A 20,661-nucleotide genomic window follows, 5' to 3' on the forward strand; every position below is an offset into this window, starting at 1 on the left:
ATTCCTATCCCTTGGCCTGGAATGTTTCTCCAATGGGATCCACTTTTTTAGATACTTCCACAGATGGTGAAGTTGATTCATTTTTCCCTTTAAATGACCCCAACGATTATAAAACCAAGACAGACAAATCATATTTTAAATCTCAAAAAGAAATGACAAAAGCCTACTATCCTACAGAAGAGTTTCAAAATAGTGTCTACAAGACAAGGAAAACAGTTGACCTTTCTGATCAAGAAGATCCAGCTGCTAGATTTAAACTAAGTCACATTAAAAATACAAAAGTTCTCATTCCAGCTATGGAGAAAACCTTTCTTCCATCAAGTAAGTCCATTCCACTCTCTAACAGTGACAACATGGATGAGGAATTTCATGTTTCTGAAATACGAAGTTTATTTTCAGAAGAAACAAGTACATTGAATGATGATTCTTTTATTGTTAAATTTGATGCTACTTCTTTCAAATCTCAAGCACCTCCCAACTTAAAAGGAACCTTTTCAGCTGATTCTATATTAACTCTTCCAGAAGAAGCCAGGCCTAATGATCAAAGATTCCTCTCTCATAATAAAGTCACTAGCACTGGAGAGTCCATTGCAAAAACTCCAATTGGATCATATGCCCTACAACAAAGGTCAGCAATTCCACCTTCTGATTACATAACATCTATGGGTACTCCCAAATATTCTGAATTTGTTCCTATTTTTACTAGAGGAAAAGATCCCCCCCAAAATATTTATTTTAACATTCCATCTAAAGAAGAAGTTATTTCATCTGACCAAGTTATCATTTTGCCTATTACCATTAGCTCCAAAAAGGACACAGCAATCACTTTTAAAGGGAATATATTTGAGTACAAAGATTTTATAGAAAGAGAGATAGCTACTGAGGATGAAATAATTGATCTTACAGAAGACATTTCAGAAAAAGCGGATGACATTTCTTCTGTGGGAAAAATCACTCCAGCATATGTAGACCATATAACATCAGAGGACAGTGATTCTGAATATGTCTCAGACAACGATGTTTTTGAGTTAGAGGATAAAGTGAAGAATTTCTTTGTAAAAATGAGTACACCCAGCTATGCCCCCAATTCAAGAAGGTCTCATACACTATATACCACAATTGCTGTTTCAGACAGTCTATCTAAAACAACACCCTCAGAGTTCAAAGCCAAAAGAAATTCCCAAGCTATAATTCCCATGAAAGAAAACAAAAAGGTTGGCATTACTTTTGCAAAGTCCAATGCCAAAGTCAATAACAAAGTTCATAGATCCACAAAGCACTCCCAAACTGATGCAAGTAAAAATTTTCTTTCTATATTTTCTGATAAAACATCTGTGGGGAAAGGCACAACAAATAGTGATGACGACACCATTATTCTCTCTGAAAGCTCTGACTTAGGAAACAGAAGAATAACCAAGAATTCCATTTTTCAAGGCCTAACACCCACGGTTAAAAAGAGGACATTCACAACTGATACTCCTAATCATACTATCAAAAATAGTTATAATTTGCTCAAGAAAGACATGTTGCCTACCATTTATGAGATATTTACACCCAGAGAAATAGACACTACCACCTCCAGTATATCTGATCTGGCCAAAGATGAAACAAGTTTAGTTATAGCATCTGATTCAAGATTTAGTAATTTTCCTTTAGCTCAGCTTTCCAGCGATGACATTTTCAACATAGAGGAAAATACAGAAGATGCAATCAACACAGCTCTCACCTCTTTTTCTCATTTGAGAAAGGTGTCTGCTATTATGCCAGGTGTTCCTGCTAGCTCCATTAAGAACGAAATTAACGTTGGCCATTCAAGTTTTCCATCATCAAAGGGTGCCAGGTCTCTAAGATTTATACCTTTGGGACTACCTGAAACTCCCATTCTAACTGATAATGCTTCTTCTAAAGAAAGCATAGCCCTTAGACTGGAAAGAAGTGGAAACCCATATTACTCTACAACGTTAATAACGGCAGCACCAGAATCTGTGTTTTCAGATTCAGTTTACTTCAATGATGGTGTGGTCTCCACAAGGCAAAATACTAAAAGTCAAATGATCCCAAAGGCTCTCTACTTGATCTATACTCCTTCTCAAGATGATTTCACTGGCTCTTCAGACAACATCAGAGATATTGAACCAAACACATCTATTACTACTGATATTAGGGATAAATTTTTTTCTGCCGATGCCTCTGATGATCAAAATGCAAAACTCAAAAAAACAATTACAAAGTTTCATACTTTTTTTCCTAATGAACATATTGAACCAAATTTCTATTATACAAAAGAAATAAGTAAAGCCTCTACAATGAAAGACACAACTACTGAATTTGAAGCAAATCACCTCACAGATATAAATATATTAAGAAATGATAAAGTTATCAAGATGGAAACAAACCCTCTACAAGACACTGACCTAAATCCTTATCTTGTAAGTAAAAATCTCATTGCTGATGATAAATTGGTCAATAAAGATTATAACAGTGTCTCCAAAGCCATGTATTCAAGCTTTTCCATACCTAAGGATTCTCTCCCAGCTACATCTGTTCCTCACAAAACCAACACTTTGGCTAGGGATTTAAATTTGTTCACAGAAGTAATTATTATTCCTGCTAGTGAGATGTCTTCATCTTATCCAGAGATCATTTCCCTGATGGGAGAAAATTCTCATTTGGAGTTTAATATGGCTAATCTCGGAATACCAAATTCAGAATTTCAAGCTTTGGAAAGTAGGAACATTATTCATGAACCTATTGTGATAGAAAAAAATATTACCTAGGTTTCAAGAAATTTCTACTGTACAACAAACAAACAAGAAGGTTGAAGAAAACACTTTTTTTAGTGCTCATATTCCTCAGTTACAGGCAAACAAAATAAAGCCAAAGGATATTTCCAAGGAATCTACAAATGACAAAGCAGATATGAGGGTCATTACTAACCCTGCTGTAAATACCATCTTCCTTGGAAACAAAGAAATAGTGACCCCACTGGACAGCACATCCTTTGATTATAATTTCCTTAGTCATACACCCAACATTCAAATCACTGGAGGGAAAGAAGTCAAAAATATGAATGTTGACATGAGCAATTCTCAAAATGTGATTGCTCCTTTCACTGTCTTCACTGTTTCTGAAGATGAGAATTATTTCATGGTTGAAGATATTGAACAAGAAACTTCCTCAGTGACTCTACATGACTAACCTCCTCAATTAAAGTTAATACTCTATTTCTCCAATCAATTTACAAAATTTGAAGATATATAAGTTCTTTCTAAAACAGGAATTCTAGTCCATAGGTATTACCTCTTGTCTAACAGTTGATTCTTTTAAAAATTACACGTGATCTTTCTTCTGATGAATCTCAAGATATTTGCAGAGAAAGACTCAATGGTGGGCATCACTCTGCCTTTGGCATTTTCAAAGTCTATTTCTAAAGATGCTTTTCCTAGTCAAGTATCCCTGAAAAACAAAATGTGCCTTTATGTGTAAATATATTAAAAAATGATTTTCAATAGTTATTGAGAAATTGTCCATTTTTGCTAATGGATTCCACTTTTTCACATAAGAGAGAGAAAAAAAAGTTTTTACCATGAACCTAAAAAAGTTAGTACTTAAATGAAGACATAACCACATAGCCAAACACCTCAAAATATAGAGCAAGTAAGGTAGCTGATGACCAAGCAAGCTTTTGCTACAGCAGCCAAAATAAGAAAGAAATATACACTAAAAAGATATGTCAATAGATACTATTTTAATACTTGCCAGAGAAAGGACAAAATATGCCAATTATTGTGATAGATACTCCAAAAACCGACTAAGCCTATCCTCCAACAAAATAAAACTCACCTGTGTAATCTTATTCCCTGTCCTTCATTCAGATAATACCTTTGAGGGCAATGATCTATTGGTCAAAAAAAGAGTGTACTATATTCCCTGAAGCTGATGATTCCAGTTTCAACCTAAGAGTGACTGCTAAATTCCTGGAGACCAACCAGTATTTTCATATATACTTCTTTTGATTTTGTTGTTCTTTTTAGTTATACATGACAGTAGAATGTATTTTTGACATATCATAGATACATGGAGTATAACTTCCCATTCTTATAGTTGTGCATGATGTGGAGTTACACTGGTATGTGTTCATATCATATATATTTCTTATACTTGGATGACATATATTCAATCTGAAATGTCCTTTTTAAGGTCAATGGTTTAGAAAACACAGATAATGATAAAAACATTCCCCTAGAAGAGAAATAATGTGCTGCAATCAATGTGATTTCAACTCATAGTGATACTAGTAATAGCAGAGTTAGCATGACTACAAAATTAATCCCTGAAACGAAAGACTATTTGACAAATTAGTACCAATAAAGATAATATATAATCATTTTATCTGGAATAGCTAACTAGAACCTAAAGCCTCATAAAAGCGAATATTTTGTTCAGGATTCCAAGTCTATTCAGTATAACAAATATGGAGTCCTAAAAACGTAACTTGCAGTAGTTAGGCAGCTTATATTTTCATCTTTTTTTCCTTTCTGTGCACAAAGAAATGTTTCCAAAAGGGGGGCCATCAGAGCTGTGTACAGCATGTTTTAATCCTGAATTAAGATTCACAAATATTAGATGGCGGGAAAAAATTTTAAAACAGAAGTTAAAAAATCCCCCGACTAAATTATCCAGTTCAGAGAATGATTTAACCTTGGAACTTCCTCTACTGCCCCTGGAACTGACAGTATTTCAATTTAAAAACAAAGAACCTGTGCTGATTACTAACTTGAGACTTCCTTCCTTGTCCCTGATGCTGACAGCATTTTCTATATCAATAAAGATATTGGAAACCTTAACAGTGATATCCCTTGAAGCAAAAACATTTCCCAAGAAGCTACGCATTGTCTTTAAAATGACAAATGTCCATCTTAAAACCTATTCTGACATTTTTAGAATGAGAATATATCTAGGTCAGGCTATCCAGCCAGAGATGAAGATGTAAGTTTTAAGAATGAGTCCATATGTAATAAAAACATGCATTTGACCTTGAGACAGAAACTACTACCCTGGCTGATGCTACTGACTTTCTTGTATTTAGTTATGTGTCTGAAAATTCCATTTCTTCTAACAGAACTGGGAAAAGTCTCATTTTAAAGTGTTGACATTAGATTTCACTCTCCTTTCATCTAAGTAGCTAAATTTTAAGGTTGATAATAAATGATGATGTCTGACATGATTAACATCATTATAAAAAACACTCCCTATGAAATCTGAGAATATACGTCTTAAATCAAATAGTTATTTCAAACCCTAATTCTTGATGCTGAGTAAATTTTGAGACATAATACCAACCCTATCAAAAATGAGGTTGAAATAATACTCCCTCCAGGAAAATTAAACCTACAAAACTTGACACTTTCATCATTACATTAAGTCAAGAAGACAGAAAAGATCCAAATGGGCCCATACCTTATTTTTCATTATTCCTACTGAAATAGGTATTGAAATCTCTGCTAACTAATTACCTTCTGCAGCTACACTGTCAAAACTGCCATTTATTTTATTTTATTTTGCACTTAAATACCAAGAATCTCACGGGAAGATGACTTTACCTCAGAAAGACACTCCTACTTACTTGAAAGAGAGGTGACTTTAAGCTGATGCTGATAATTTATGATTTTGAGAGTTTCCCCTAGTGACTCTAAACCCACAAAGCACTTGGCTACATCTTTTCAAATGACACTATCAGAAGCCATATCCCTTATAAAAAGAATGATATATCCTCAGTTCCCTGAAATTGAAATATTTGGTATAAATTTTGATTTTTTAATCAGAGAAGGCAACATTCTTTTCATTTAACATCAATACTCTTAAAAGTGGATGTCCAATCACAGCAAAGAAACACCTCCAAGGTAAGGCAGTGCCATTGTCCCTGTGGTTGATGCAACAATCACCATAATGACCAACACTTCAATCACCACTCTCCTGGCCAGGGATGCCACTAAGCCCAGAAGAAAGACCTGTGAGAGTGCACAGTGCCACTTCACCCCATGGCTGAGGATGGTTTGCCTAAAATTTATTCTCATCCTCCAACAGAAAGCAGTAAAACATCACCTGAAGCAACCATTTTCTTTGGGGCTGACAACACTATTCCTAGATCAGAAACAACTATTACTTCAGAAGGAGACCACATAACTTCAGTAAATGACTATACACTAGAAAGTGATTTTTCAACAACTACAGTCAACAAACTTATGTTTACTAAGGAAGGATTCATATCAGAAGATGATATTGAGACCCAGACTAAGTCAACAACTCATCTGGAAAAAGAAGTTACTACTCTGACTGGCACTACACACTCCATAGCTAAGGATTCTATTACTGAAAACTTCATTCCAGTGAAAATTGGAAATGTTTCATCCCCAGTCGATACAGTCTCTTTAATAGATTTTTCCGCCAGCAAGGCAAAAGAAGATATCGTCTTGGCTACCATTAATGCAGAAGGTGAAGATATCTCCATGATTGCCGAAGTCTCTGGCACACTACAGGACAGCACTGCCAGGGTTACTGATACCCCTGAAATCAAAGTTAGCAAGACTAATTCCTCAATCAAATCCAAGGTTCCTTCTGTTGGGGCTGTCCCAGTTACTGATTCCTCTATTCCTGAAGCTGAAATCTCTCCATCTACTGAAAAACACTTCACCACCATTCCAGACATAACTGACCTTACAGAAGAGAACATAACTGAAATTGACCTAATTGCTTCAGAGGATGACCCCAGCTCTATTACTAAAGTCACTGACTCTGATGAAGAAAACTTTATTACAGTGTTTGAACTTACTGCCTCTGCTGAAAAAGACAAAGACAACCCAGAAGATAATCTAACTGATGAGTCTACTGATGAAGTCAATGTTTGGATAGAGAGAGGCATGGCAAATGAAGCAGAGACCCATTCTGTTTTGCTTACTGCTGTTGAATCCAGATATGACTTCATTGTGCCTGCATCAGCTGCTATGAGCTTTTTGGGAGAACCAGCTACTAACAAAACAGAAGATACACCTGAAAATAATACAGTGGAATCTGTCAAGGTCACTGAGTCCCTTTCTGGAATTACCCCTGAACTAGATACCACAGACCAACAAAAAGAAGACACTTCTGCAGATGAAACAGGTGTCTTTAAACTACTAAAAGAAGATCCAGATGAGTTCATGATTTAAAAATAGCAAAAGGGATGCCATATAGAATTGTGCAATAATCTAGACAACTAGTCTTAACATCTCAGAAGTTTTTTCAACAAGCAAAAATCTTAAATGAAAGAATGTGGGCATTTCAGGCAAGTATTAGGGTTAGAAAATGCAAGGCTTATTAATAGAGTCACATAGCACAGTATATTTATGGAAATTTAAAGAAATGGCAGTAAACTAGTATTACAAAGTTTGAAGTTTGAGTTATCTAACAGTTATTTATCTCAATAAAAAAAGTACTATAGTAGCCCTCTAGGTATGAAGAAAGCAAGAAAGGAATTCTTTTCCTGCTAAAATTAATGATCCATGCCATTTTAATTAATCCCTGATGTTACATTTTAGAATATGAAGATAATCAAATTAATAACTCAAAAATTACTGTAGTATTAAAAATGTTCTTAAAAAATCTTCTGAAGTGCATATTCTAAACATTTTTCTTCATTAGTAACCCACCAATAATTCTCTTCTATTAAAAATATATTTTCAACCTTCACTGATATAACAATTAATGCTATTCAGTAATTGATTAATACCTACATGTAAGATTAAAAAATAAGATAGGGTTCTTGACTTATATTGTATGTAAACTAAAACAAAATATTTTGCAAATATGTTCATTTATCCAAAATACTGTGTATTAATATATGAATCAATTTAATTTTCTTCCTGTTAAAATGTGTATCCTGAATTTTTGTCAATTTCTTTCAGGTCTTAAACATTGAATTTCACCCTCTTCTTATGCTCTTGATTAGTAATTCAAGGACATATATCTTCATTGTTTTTTAACACAGACTTTCTAAACGGGTCTGTTTTTACTTTGATAATTTTTCTTCAATAAACCTTTCTGACAGCAACTGATTTATTGTGTCCAAGTGTTTTTGATATTCTTGTACAGAACTCAAATTACTAGAGGTATAGGGAAAATGAAATATTGTTCATTTAGAAAATATCTTAGCAGTAGGCATCAGAAATAGAATTATTTTATACAGGTTCATAATTTTATAGTATTGAGAGAAAAATAAAAACAAGATCAAAACACTGAGTGAATAGTAATTTGAACCACTAGGTAGATTATAGATTAAAATAATTATGGTAGTTACTAACAAAAAACAAAAAAAAACAAAAAATATTGTATACTATTTTAGCCATTCAACAATTGATAATGATCATTTTAAATACTCATTATTGACTGATTTTCCAACCTTCTTCCAAATTTCTCCAACCTTTCTATAAGGCTAGAATATATGTGTAATGAATATTTTAAATATTTAATTTTTTGTCTTAGCTATTTTATGTATTTTACTTCTTAAGAATTTTCCTAAAAATCAGTGATAGTGAAACAATCAACAGTAATTGAGCTCTTATTACAGGTCAGGCACCACTGCATTTATGTTTAGAATAACACTTGATCTTTATGATTACTTTAGCAGAGAAATTATTAAATCCATTAATGAAAAAGAAACTATAAGTCAGAAAAAACATTTGGGATTCCTCAAGTGTTATAGTTAGTATGTAGCAGAGAAGGCTTCAAACCCAGAGGGCTTTCCTCCTGAGTCCAAGCACTCTTAAGCACTATATTGGGTTTCAGATTTAAGACAATGATGTTGGCAAAAACATAATCAAGATTTTAGGGCTGGGTTGTGGCTCAGTGGTGGAGCACTTGCCTAGCACATGTGAGGCCCTGGGTTTGATTCTCAGCACTATATATAAATAAATAAAATAAACATCTATTGACAACTAAAAAAACATTAAAAAAAAAGAATGTGATTTTATATGGGGAAAAATAATGAAAACAATTTATACTCCCAGTAACTTGGAATTGATTACATGTTTGTCTATCCACATGAAGCCATAGTATGCATCTTTTAAACTATTTCTAATAGAATATTCAAATGGAGGAAATGTTCATACAACTCAACAAAATTCATATATGGTATGTATGTAGTACAGAGAATGTTGCCTAGGATGATTACATATAATATCTACATATATTTATTTATATATCTTATAGATAATATATAATAGTATCATAAAAATATATATCTTAATGTTTGGTTTTATGAAGGAAAGACTATACATGATTTTGTTTCATTCTCTGTGTTTTTATGCATTTTCTATCCAGAAGATAAGACATACAGATGGGAGGGTAAATGTCTATACTGTCAACCAAAAAACTCTGACGCCAGCCCATATCTTTTATTCTCTTACTTCTTACACCTAATAAAAATGTTAGCTACGATTTTTTTAATGTTTTATGCTTCAAACATTAAGTATTTTATTCATTTTTTCATTAATAAAACACATATTGTCTTCTAAGCATTTGAAAATCTCAAATGACATGGCCCCTGTCTTTGTGAAAATTAATCTACTGAAAAAGACAAATATTAATGAAATAACCGAATGGGAAGAAATGTCGAGCTATAGGTTCTGATAAGTATTACAAAGGAAAATAATAAGAATTTATAGTTCCACATCTCAAACAAATTTAAGGCCAATGAGATAAGATTTAGGTGAAAAGACTGAAAAATGTAGATAATTGAAGAAACAACATGTTCAAATCCCTGAAGCTAGAAATTCCTCGAGTTTTTCAAGGAAATGAATAGCTATGTCATCAGCTAGAAAATGAATCAAGATGAAGCTGGAAAGGTAGGCAAAAGATTAATCACATGGTGCTTGTTAAATGTCCTGCATCTTATCCATTTGAAAGCTATTAAAGGTTTTAATAATTTTATCTTCAAAAGGATCTCAATACTGAGTGTGCTGGCAAGTTAAAAAGGTTTGTTGTTTCATAAACTGCAATCATTCCCTTTCAGAAACTTTGTTTAGAAAAATAGCTTGGTGTAGTTCCCTTTGAGTGGTGCAGATAATGTCCTGAAGTATTAAATGAACAGTTAAACAATTAGAAAGACAGAAAGGAGAGAACATTATATTTTTTTCAAAGGGGTGACTAATAATCAATTTTAAATGATATAACTACAAAGTAGAGAGGCTTCTTACCCTGAAATTTGATTAAATATCATTAAGATGGTAGGTGTTGATTATACATTTTTTGACAAGGAATAGGGGAGCCAGGAGAAACAACTAAAATATGAACTTAAATAATAGATATGAAACAGAAACTTTATTCTCAAGTATTCTGACCAGTGATGACCCTAGAAAGGAGATCAGCGTATATAGTGGATGGGCATTTTAAGCAGTCATATTTTACAAATGACCAAAATGAAACAAAAAGATCACTTGCCCAAGATAAACAAGCTACCAATCAGCAAACCTCTGCTCCTCACATCGGCTTGACCCCAAAGTTCAAATTCAAAGTCACAATGCTTTGTGTGAAATGTGGAATGATGATTCCTTGCATCCCTTATCACAACCAGGTTTTCTCCATTCCCACTGCCAACCCTTGTTTAATCCTCCAAGTCTTGTTGCTGCTCAACTCACCTTGGTCTTGTACCACGCAGATTACTTATGCCCTTCAGCATTGGTCTCTCCTTTAATTCCTTTTACTCACTCCCCACCATCTTCATGATAACATCCATCTCCTTAGGCACACAGGTACCTACATGTTTTCCCTCTGCCTATAATCCACTTGTAGTTCTGTCCTCTCTTTACTCACTACACTCTATAAGCAGCACTAGTAGAAAGTTCTCTGAGGGCTGGGCTGGGGATGTGGCTCAAGCGGTAGCGCACTCGCCTGGCATGCATGCGGCCCAGGGTTCGATCCTCAGCACCACATACAAACAAAGATGTTATGTCTGCCAAAAACTAAAAAATAAATAAATATTAAAAAATCTCTCTCTCTCTTTGAAAAAAAGAAAAGAAAAAAAGAAAGTTCTCTGAGAGCTAAGACCCATATCCATTGAGCTAAAGTATCTAGCACTTAGCATGTACACAGTAAATGGTTGTAAATAATTGTGAATTGTGGTTTCCTTCAATATTGACATTAAAGCAGTAGATGAAGTTGACATCTATAGCTTTTGACTTGCTTCCAACTCCCACCCACTATAAAATTATACGAGAGATGTAGTTTGTAATAAAACCCCTTTCACAAGTATGCACATGTGTTATTTAAGTGAGATAGACCTCACTCCCAATTCCAACAATAAGCTACCACTGTGGCCCTATGCCCTGCCAGTCATTCAAGAATAAGCACATAAACAAGTCAGAGAAAAGAGAACATGAAGAGGTGTTTGGTACCAAGATGGAAAGTCTAAGTAACTTCAGTCTTAAAACATTTATTGCCTGGTCCTGCTAGAGCCATTCTGGGACCATAAACAAGCAGTTTTCTTTCTTTTTTGCAGTACTAGGAATTGAACCCAGGGGTACTTAATCACAGAGCAACATCTCCAACCTGGTTTTTTATATATATTTTATTTTGAGACAGGGTCTCACTAAGTTGTTTGGGGCCTAAGTTGCTGAGGCTTTTTATATTTTATTTTGAGACAGGGTCTCACTAAGTTGCTTGGGGCCTTACTAAGTTGTTGAGGCTAGCTTTGAACTTGCAATTCTGCTGCCTCAGCCTCCCCAGCCACTGGGATTATAGGAGTACACTACTGCACCCAGCCAAGCAAGCAGTTTCCTTAAGAATGAGGCCAACACTGAAGAAATCATAATCATGAAATATAAATTTAAAATAATAAAGAATAGGAAGTCTAGTCACATCATAGTTTTAAACCTCCTGGCTTATCTACCTAAGGCAATACATTTTCTACTCCCAAAACAAGTTTGGGGTGAGTTTTCTGTTGTTTGAAACCAATCTGTCCTAATAAATAGAAGCCCAAGCTATTTCAAGTTCCTGTATCTTTCTTCATCATGCTCTCTATCTCTAGAATTCCTTGCAGTCTCATTTGTTAGTCATTTCTGAACACTTACTAAGAGCTATTTTTCTAGTCACTCCTACTGTCTCCCACTAGATATACTCTTCAGTCATGCCATCTAAGATACTTTGAAGACCTTCTTTGACTTACAGGTTCAAATCATGTTTTGTTTTCTTTTCTTTACTTTAGAATGCTGTAAAAACACTATACATTCAGTAGAAACAGTACTTTGAACTTTTATCTTTTCCTTATCTAGTGATGTAAAGTGTAATACTATTGCAGTGCTAGGCCATGGCAGGGAACTGCAGGTTCCAGACATCCATGTGATCACAAGGGTAGCAATCCATACTCCACAGAGCATTGTATTGCTCAACTAGGTAGGGTAGGTGTATTAAATGCATTATTTTTTGCTTAGTCTTTGAATTTATGGTGAGTATGTCAGGATGTAGTTCCATCATGAGGTGAAGAGCATCTGTGTTAAATTTGCTAAGACACTCCCATGTCACAAGATAATACTGTCCACAGTTCCCTCTGACACAATATTATCTCTGATCAAAGTTTCCCTCTGCTCCAGGGAACCCCTTGTTCATAATCCCACTCATCTTTTCCCCATAGCCAGCTTTTCCATGGCTTAACATTCTCCTCTATATCACAAGAAATTCCTAATCATGAGAAGAAAAAGAACAAAATAAGTTTCAAAGGAAAAGACCCCCAGAGACAAAAAAAAAAAATGTTGTCCCATGGAAATTTTCTAGGCACCTGTTCAAGTAGCTAAACTAGATCTATTTGAGAATACATTAATGAACATTTGTAACGTCAGAATACCAAAAATACTGAAGAGGTGGGCCAGTATGTTTGTGGGTAAAAACAACAAAGGATTCATCAATTGAATTTTGAGTTTATACTCTTTTTTTCATTTACTGCTAGTGTATTATTTTGGCTTTCTCACAGACAACTCAAACATAACAGAATTCTAAACTGAAATTGGCATTCACTTCCCTCAGTTTTCTCCTTTTCTAGAATTTTTCCATCTCAGTAGAGATGTCCAAGCCAACACTGAGGACTTGCTCTTCACTCCTCTCTCACTCTTTCTAATTCCTCATACCCAATAAATACAGATTTTCTCTTACATATCTTCATCCTCAATATCACAGGTATCCATTTACTTCTTTATTCTATCAAGCAGGAGTGACAATACAAAATGATCACACCACTTCTATTCCTATGCTCAAAATGCTCCAGTGACTTTCCACCAACTTTAAAGTCCAAAACGTTTGTGATATTTACCAGGTTCTGCTCAATAGAAAGACTGTTTACTTATGCCACCTCATGATATGTCGCTGTTGTTTTTCACTCCAAAATCCAAACTGTATAGAACTTCTGGTTTCCTTAGAGCATCAAGCTGTATCTTGTCTTGGGATCATCAAATACACTGCACTCAACCTGAAATGTTCCTGAATTCACACTTCAGAGTTTACACGCGTCATTTTCTCAGTTATATCTTCCCTGAACCCTCCACCCAGGAAAGCCCTGCATTCTCCAACTGTGTTGGGCATACTACATGAAATCTTGCCCCATACCTTTTTTTTTCCCATTTCCCCCCATATTTCCTGTTATGTTACTTTTCTCAGACTGCCATTACAAAGTACTGCAAACCGGTTTAAAACAGCAGGAATTTATTCTCTCATTTCTAGATGTTACAAGTCTGAAATCAAGGTATTAGCAGGGCTATGATCTCTCTGAAGGTTCTAGGGAATAGCCTTTCCTTGACTATTCCTGGCTTCTAATTATTGCTGGCAATCCTTGGCACTCCTTGCCTTAAAAGTTAGAACAACAATCTCTGCCTCTACTGGTACTCCATGTTCTCTTTTGTGTCTCTGTAGCCAAATTTCTATTTATAAAGAAACCAGTTATTGGATTTGTCCCAGCCTAACCCAATATGACTACATCTTAACTCAATTACATCTGAAAAGACCTCGTTTCTAAATGCACAGTCACATTGTCAGGCTTCAGAGGTTAGGGGAGCAGCATATTTGAGGAGGGCAAAGGACACTATTCAATCTGCAACACATTTTTAATGCTTATCTTCCCTGTTAGACTGTAAGCTTGTTAATCAGAATGATCACATAATTTATCATTAAAGTCCGAACACTTTTAAGACTGAAAACAGGCACTATTAATAAAACAATTAGGATAAAGCAGAGTATCTTAAGTAATGAGAGCCATATGATAACTCCTTGTTCACTGATCAATTCTAAGTTCTTAGAACACCATAAATACTCAACAGATATCTATTAAATGGTTGAAATAAACAAGTGAATGAGAAGTTATTTTTTTCATTTATGAACTGCTCTCAGAGGATGGATAGTATAAACTGGATATTTGATGAATATGAATTTAAAGGCAAGAAGAGGATCTTTGGTTGCAAGCTAAGGGAAGTGAAAGAACAAAGATACAGAAACATAAAAATATTTGGTGTGCTCAATAATTTTGAAGTTAGACTAGGGTACAATGGATCTGAGTAAGAATGGTAACAGATATATAAAATTATTAGCAATTTTAAAGCTTTTCAATAAAAATTATATTTTGTATATGAATTTGAATAAATTGTATCAGACCGTTTCTACTAGGTTTCTCCTGAGAAACAGAACCAAATGGGATACCTAGAGAGAAAAGAAATTCAGCCTGGAAACTCAGGTAAGAGTTGATGTACAATATGAAACCCCCAGAGCAGGCCAGCAGGCCAGGAGCAGACAGCAGTGCAATCTTAAGAGACAATTCCTTCTTTCCCAAGAAACTTTAGTCTTTGCCCTAAGGCCTTCAACAAATTAGATGAGGTCCACACCCATGTTATGAAGGGCAACCTACTTAAAGTCAACTGATTGTGAATGTTAATCACATCTATAGAAAAAACAAAATGGAACACCTACAGTAACACTTACACTAGTGACACACCATTGTTTGACCAAACATTGGGGCACTGTAACCTAGCTAACTTGACCTAAAATTAACCACATACCATAGAAATTTAAATTTTTCACATAACTAGTGGCTAATGTTCTTGAACTAATCTCACTGAAATTAATTCATCTTACCAGATGACAGAAACACAAAAACTCCTAATAAAGAGACTCTTTTGTACAGCTCATTCACTATAATAATTAATCAAAAATTATCTCAACAGAAGTGAAATCTAGGGCTGAGGTTGTAGCTCAGTAGTAGAGTGCTTGCTTACCACATGTGAGGCCCTAGGTTCAATCCTCAGCATCACATAAAAATAAATAAATAAAGATATTGTATCCATCTACAACTGAAAAAAAAGAAGAAGAAGAAGTTAAATATACTTAAAAATACCTTGGTGTAGGGGAAAGAAAAGGCTGTGTAGACAAAAAAATCTGTGTTCAAATACTGGATTTTGAAGCTATAAGGAAGTCACTTGTTTTCTCAACACCTTCTGGACATATACATTATTATCTATGTAAAATCATATAGACCTGGATCTACATCTTGATTTAATTTTAGGTTGTTCTCATTCTAAGTGGTCATCCTAAAAATTTTTTAAGGCTATGAATAAATTCAAAAGCCAACAACCAAGGAAACATATGCCTCTTACCTTCCAATTCACCTTTGGATCAAAAGTCTAGAGGTTCTCTTCAGTTCTTTAATTCATCACAGTGTGAATTAATGCCAAAAGGATATACCATTGTTAACAGCTAACTTGAAAGAAGAGCATTGCAAATCTGATTATCCACCGGTAGGTCTTCCTTGTGATGTTTTCTTATCTTTCTGGTGATGAATGACATTTTGATGGAACGTCAACTCACTGACATTGAAGCAAATGTCAGACTACTACAATACTCACATTTTGTATTGTTCAATAATTGGCACAATTCTTACAAGCATATGATGCAAAAATCTTCTGTAATAAGAAATTATTAGGAATCTAGGGGTAAAAGTCTATGGTAAGGGGTATCAAAATGATTCTTTAATCAACGTTTTCTCATTTTTATGTCAAAAAACAAAAAGGATACAATGCCCTGGAAATGCTAGATGTTTAAGTTGAGCTAATTTTATAATCATTAAAATTAACTTTCAGAAATAAAGTATTACACCTTAAAAAGCTAAAGATGAAAACAAAAGAAACTACTATGGTCAAATATTTTCTACCACTTCAGAGTTCACATTAGCATATAATAACAAAGTATTATATTGTAACTGGCAAGTTCATTATGAAATATTCATTAGACTTAGGATTTGTAATTAAGTTGCAATAATTACTATTTTGCAATAAAATCTTAGGAAAATTTCTCAAATGAAGAAAAGAAATTGACTCAAAGATCACATCTAAATGCTAAAAAAAAAATTATAAAGCTGTATTCTTTCTGAAGCACATATAATTAGCCATGATGTCGCTGAGAAAAATGAAAAGGACAAATGTCAACTTTGGAAGATTATACCTCTTGTTTCCGGAAATAGTTTGGATTAGCCCAAAGCAAATGCTAAAATAATAATAATAATATTTTGCTTAGCAAAATAGAAAGAATAAAGGGGAGGGGGGAATCCTTTATAAGGCCAGAGCCTGCACTCACTCTCTCTCAGCCTCCAGACTCCAGAAACTGAGGTAAGGTTGACACCGTTAGACAAGGAGAAAGTAGTTCCCTTGTTATGGTATCTTTTTAAACTTTTGTAGGTTTAAAAGATAATTTTCTTTAGACTTTGATTATAGCTAGTTTCTAATCAGTTGAAGTATTTTAAAATCTCAAATTTTGCTTTCTGTTGACTATTAGAGTCCTAATAATCAATGCATTTGAAAGGAAATACCATACAGAGAAAAATACAGGAATTTTAGTAAAAATTTTAATAATTATAATGATAATAAAATAGCTTGTCCTCTGGACAAGATATTAAAACAATCTGTACAAGATATAAATACATTTTTTAGCTTTATACCTATAAAAATGAAAATGTTCTAAGTGGCAGAAAAATCAGTTTCCACTAAATTATACAGGAAATCACTGGGACTTCTTTTTTTTTTTTTAATTAGTAGATTGTTTCCATCCCATTACCTTTTTATTACCAAGAAAAGGGAAAAAAATACTAAAATATGTCTCATATCTTGCTTGAGATTATGACTATTTTCTATGACAGAATTGTATTTATTAATTTGGCTGAAATTTAAAATTGTCCACTTTATTAAATAAACTAATAACTTTATTTTTAAAAATTACAAAAATAGGCCTCTGATAGGTTAGGTTAAATGACCAGGATTCAACAATTGCAACTCACCTTTGAGACTATTGGTCAAGTGGTTTTTCCTTAGAGTCACAAAGGGGTGCCCTATGGAATAAAGCCATTGTTAGTAATTCTTCACCAATTATGTTGTTTAGATCATGCTTTTAATGTTTTCCTTATGATTAGAAATTCTTTTAACCATTTTTCTTCTTTGGGAAAAGAAATAGTTGAATGAATGCTAGCAAAACAAATGATTCATTACTGAAGTATCACGCGATTGCAAAATTATGTAGAAAGTATATTTTTATGATAGTCTTCAAATAACTACAACTGGAGAGTTGTGGGGATTTTGCATTTTGATCAGAGAATCTTGCAATAATGATCATAACAAAAGGAAATAAAAGAACTAGCAAGAACAATAAATTTTTAAGACTTATTTGTAGATAATAAAATATCCTGATGATAAAATTAATATTTTAATATTAAGTTTAATATTTCTAACTATGTATATTTTAAAGTAAAAATTAACAGTTAAAGTTTTCTGTATTTTATGTATGTATCTTCTTCCAGGGCAGAAGATCATGTTAATGAAATATTTTTGGCTTCCTTTATGTGTTTAAATTATAAAATCAATAAAACACCATAGAATTATTTACAATAGAAAATCCATACATAAATTATACAATGTACCACACCCATTTTTATTTTTATTACATTTCATTTAATATATCTGGATAGTTTAAATACAATACAGTATTTAAACATTTCACTGTTTAATACGGTATACAGTAAGCATTTTTTAAATTTCTACAAAGTCTATGTGATTCGTAGTTTTTTGTATTTTTCTAATGCCAAGTAACACTAGAATGAACATTATTGGCTTTTATTTGTTAGCTAATTTATCAAGTAAAAATTCTAAGACTGAGATTTTTAAGTTAAAGTTATGAATATTTTCATCCTTCTTTTGCATATCATCACATGGTTTTAAAACAACTAATAGAAACCGTGTGTACAGGATATCAGCTTTACCACATTCTGAATTATATTTTGGGTTTGTCTTCTTAAGTAACCTTTGTTAATTGAAAAATAGCTCAAGTGGTTAGTTAAGATGTGATTTTAACAATGCAAAAAGAACTGACTTCCATCCACATCTTTTTTTCACTTTATGTATCATTTTGGGATTTACTATTCTTAAAGTTTACTTAAATATGTTGGACTCTTGGTATTTTTTTAATTTGATATTGATTTGTCACAGATATGCTATAGTAGGCACAAACACCATAATTTTGGTTAAAACTTTATTTTCTTTTATTGGCTCATCACCATGAAGCGTCTCTTGCTGCTTGTTTCTAGAGGACCCTAAGACGAGATGAAGACTTTCATATTTTTTGCTCTCATCTTTACCTTAACTGCTTCCTTCTCGGTAAATATAAAACACGCTACATATATGTATTTTGTATTCAGTTTTTAATCATAAAATATATATTTAGCTCATTGTTTTATGCCAATGCAGCTTTATATTACACAAATGCTTTTTTTATTTTATTCTAAAATCTTAATTTAACTTTCTCAACGATCTTCTGTTGGCCTTGGAACATAATTAATATGCTCCTTTTATTCTCATGTATTAGTTGTCTCTGGAATCCAAAACAAGTGTAAGTATTTACACACTGTAATGTCCTAAGTGATTTTTAAATAGGACACTCAGGTTCAACTTCTACAATAGTACTCCTAGATAAAATTGTCCTTGGCAAGCTCTCCAAAAAGAAAAATGTGTAAAGTAGAAAATTGATTTGTAAGAAACACTAGGAATAAATTTGCAATCATACAAATATTTTCACATGGATCAAATACATTTTAAAAATAGACACAATATTAACTTCCAACCAAGCATATGCACTTGGTTCTATAATATTTTTAATTTGTTTACTTAAGACTACTCCTAAGTTATATTATGCAAAGGGTCAAGGAGACATGATCTAAGACTTATTATTGCAGCAAACACAATGTAGGATAATTTCACAAGCCACCAGTGTCTTACAAGGACCACTAGCTATGGGAATTGCCTCTTCTTTTGTTGCCCCAATGCTAAAAATGCAACAAAGAGTATTTACCATCCTATGAAAACTCTTATTTTAAGAGCTTCTCTAGACCAGCCATTTTCCTCTTCCATAAAAGATAATCTGGCTTTTCCTTACACCAAGTCCATAAAGATGTTAATTCCTTGATGGTTTCCACATTTGGCACCAGAGTGACAAGAAAAAGAAGCCAAATTTAGCTACTGAGAAACTTGAGACCAGTTGCTAACACACCCATGTGAATGTAGAAGGAGGAACTTTTTTTTTTAAAGAGCTCCAGAAAAAATAGATCTCCTTATTTCATGGCTATCTACTCTTTAAACTCTTGAAAGTTTCCCCATATATGATGATGAAATTTTTAATTTGTATTCTGTTCTACTCATCCTAGCCTAACTACATTGCATCCTCATAAATAATTTACAATGAGTATACTTCTCAAAATACCATACATGCTCTGAATCTAATTTTATATTTGTGTTCCCCATCTCATTTTAGTCTGCTGATGCCTTTAAGCAAAAGAAACACAAAGTAAGTTTTATTGTATTTCTAGTTTACTTTTCATGTTTTCAATTACAATTAAAAGCCAGTCATTTCAGAGAGTCAAAAGGAATAAATATATTCTATTATTCCCAACTTAAAAAAACATGTTAAGGAAAGCCAGAGAGTCAAAGTTTATAAACTAAATGATTTACCAAAGTATGAGCTCTTCTATTCAGTAGATAGACACAACACTGATTAGTGCCTAAAGTCATGAGAATACCAGATCTGAGGATTAGAAGTTTCTTCCTCCAATACCCCAAGGCCAATCTGAAAGATCTGGCATCAGGGAGTTCTGTGACACAAAAGCAAACAAGAATTACCATTTTGTGAAGAAGTGGAGTGTCATATTTAGAATCCCAAGGATTAGCCTCTGCCTGAGAAGATAAGAATGAGAGGTCAGGGCCTAATTTAAAATCGAAGGCAATATCATGTTAAAAGTCTGTATGACTGAAAAATCAAAAAGTGTCCATGAAATTGATACAGTAAATTTCACATGTGAAATTTCCATGGTGAAGTAAATTTGGGAAATAGTGCATGTTCCTTGGATATGCTAAATACTTATTGACATATTACACCAGTAATTAGGTCCTGCTGTAAAAAATTGTGTTTTACTTTACTCAAAATCTATCCAGAGTTACTTGATCACCAAAATCTTTTCATCAGAGCATTTATTATGGAACACATTTTGGGAAAAGCTTTAATAATACTACTAGACTTTGAGAAAAACAGAAATATAGTCTACCTCCTGTATATTTCACCAAA

At 33.5% G+C, this 20,661-nt stretch overlaps 1 protein-coding gene and 1 long non-coding RNA gene across 2 annotated transcripts; one reads left to right on the forward strand and one right to left on the reverse strand.

The window, feature by feature from the left end:
• The first annotated feature begins 6,041 nt into the window (after positions 1–6,041).
• On the forward strand, positions 6,042–7,208 carry Cabs1 (calcium binding protein, spermatid associated 1). The gene has a single exon (XM_046428671.1). The coding sequence runs from the start codon at positions 6,042–6,044 to the stop codon at positions 7,206–7,208; it is 1,167 nt and encodes a 388-aa protein (XP_046284627.1).
• Positions 7,209–15,284: 8,076 nt separating this feature from the next.
• LOC131423602 (uncharacterized) lies at positions 15,285–20,252 on the reverse strand. Its single transcript, XR_009225347.1, has 3 exons — positions 20,052–20,252; positions 17,336–17,386; positions 15,285–15,359 (listed from the first exon to the last, which is right to left on the reverse strand). It is a non-coding gene; the product is annotated as an uncharacterized LOC131423602 (long non-coding RNA).
• Positions 20,253–20,661: the final 409 nt, after the last annotated feature.

This window comes from Marmota monax, unplaced genomic scaffold (genome assembly GCF_021218885.2).
Source record: "Marmota monax isolate L192 unplaced genomic scaffold, Marmota_monax_Labrador192_F-V1.1 WCK01_AAM20220418_F8-fsc00132, whole genome shotgun sequence".
NCBI lineage: Eukaryota > Metazoa > Chordata > Mammalia > Rodentia > Sciuridae > Marmota > Marmota monax.

Coding starts and splice junctions, on each gene's coding strand:
- Cabs1 (XM_046428671.1), top strand. CDS start 6,042: ATGGCTGAGGATGGTTTGCCTAAAATTTATTCTCATCCTCCAACAGAA.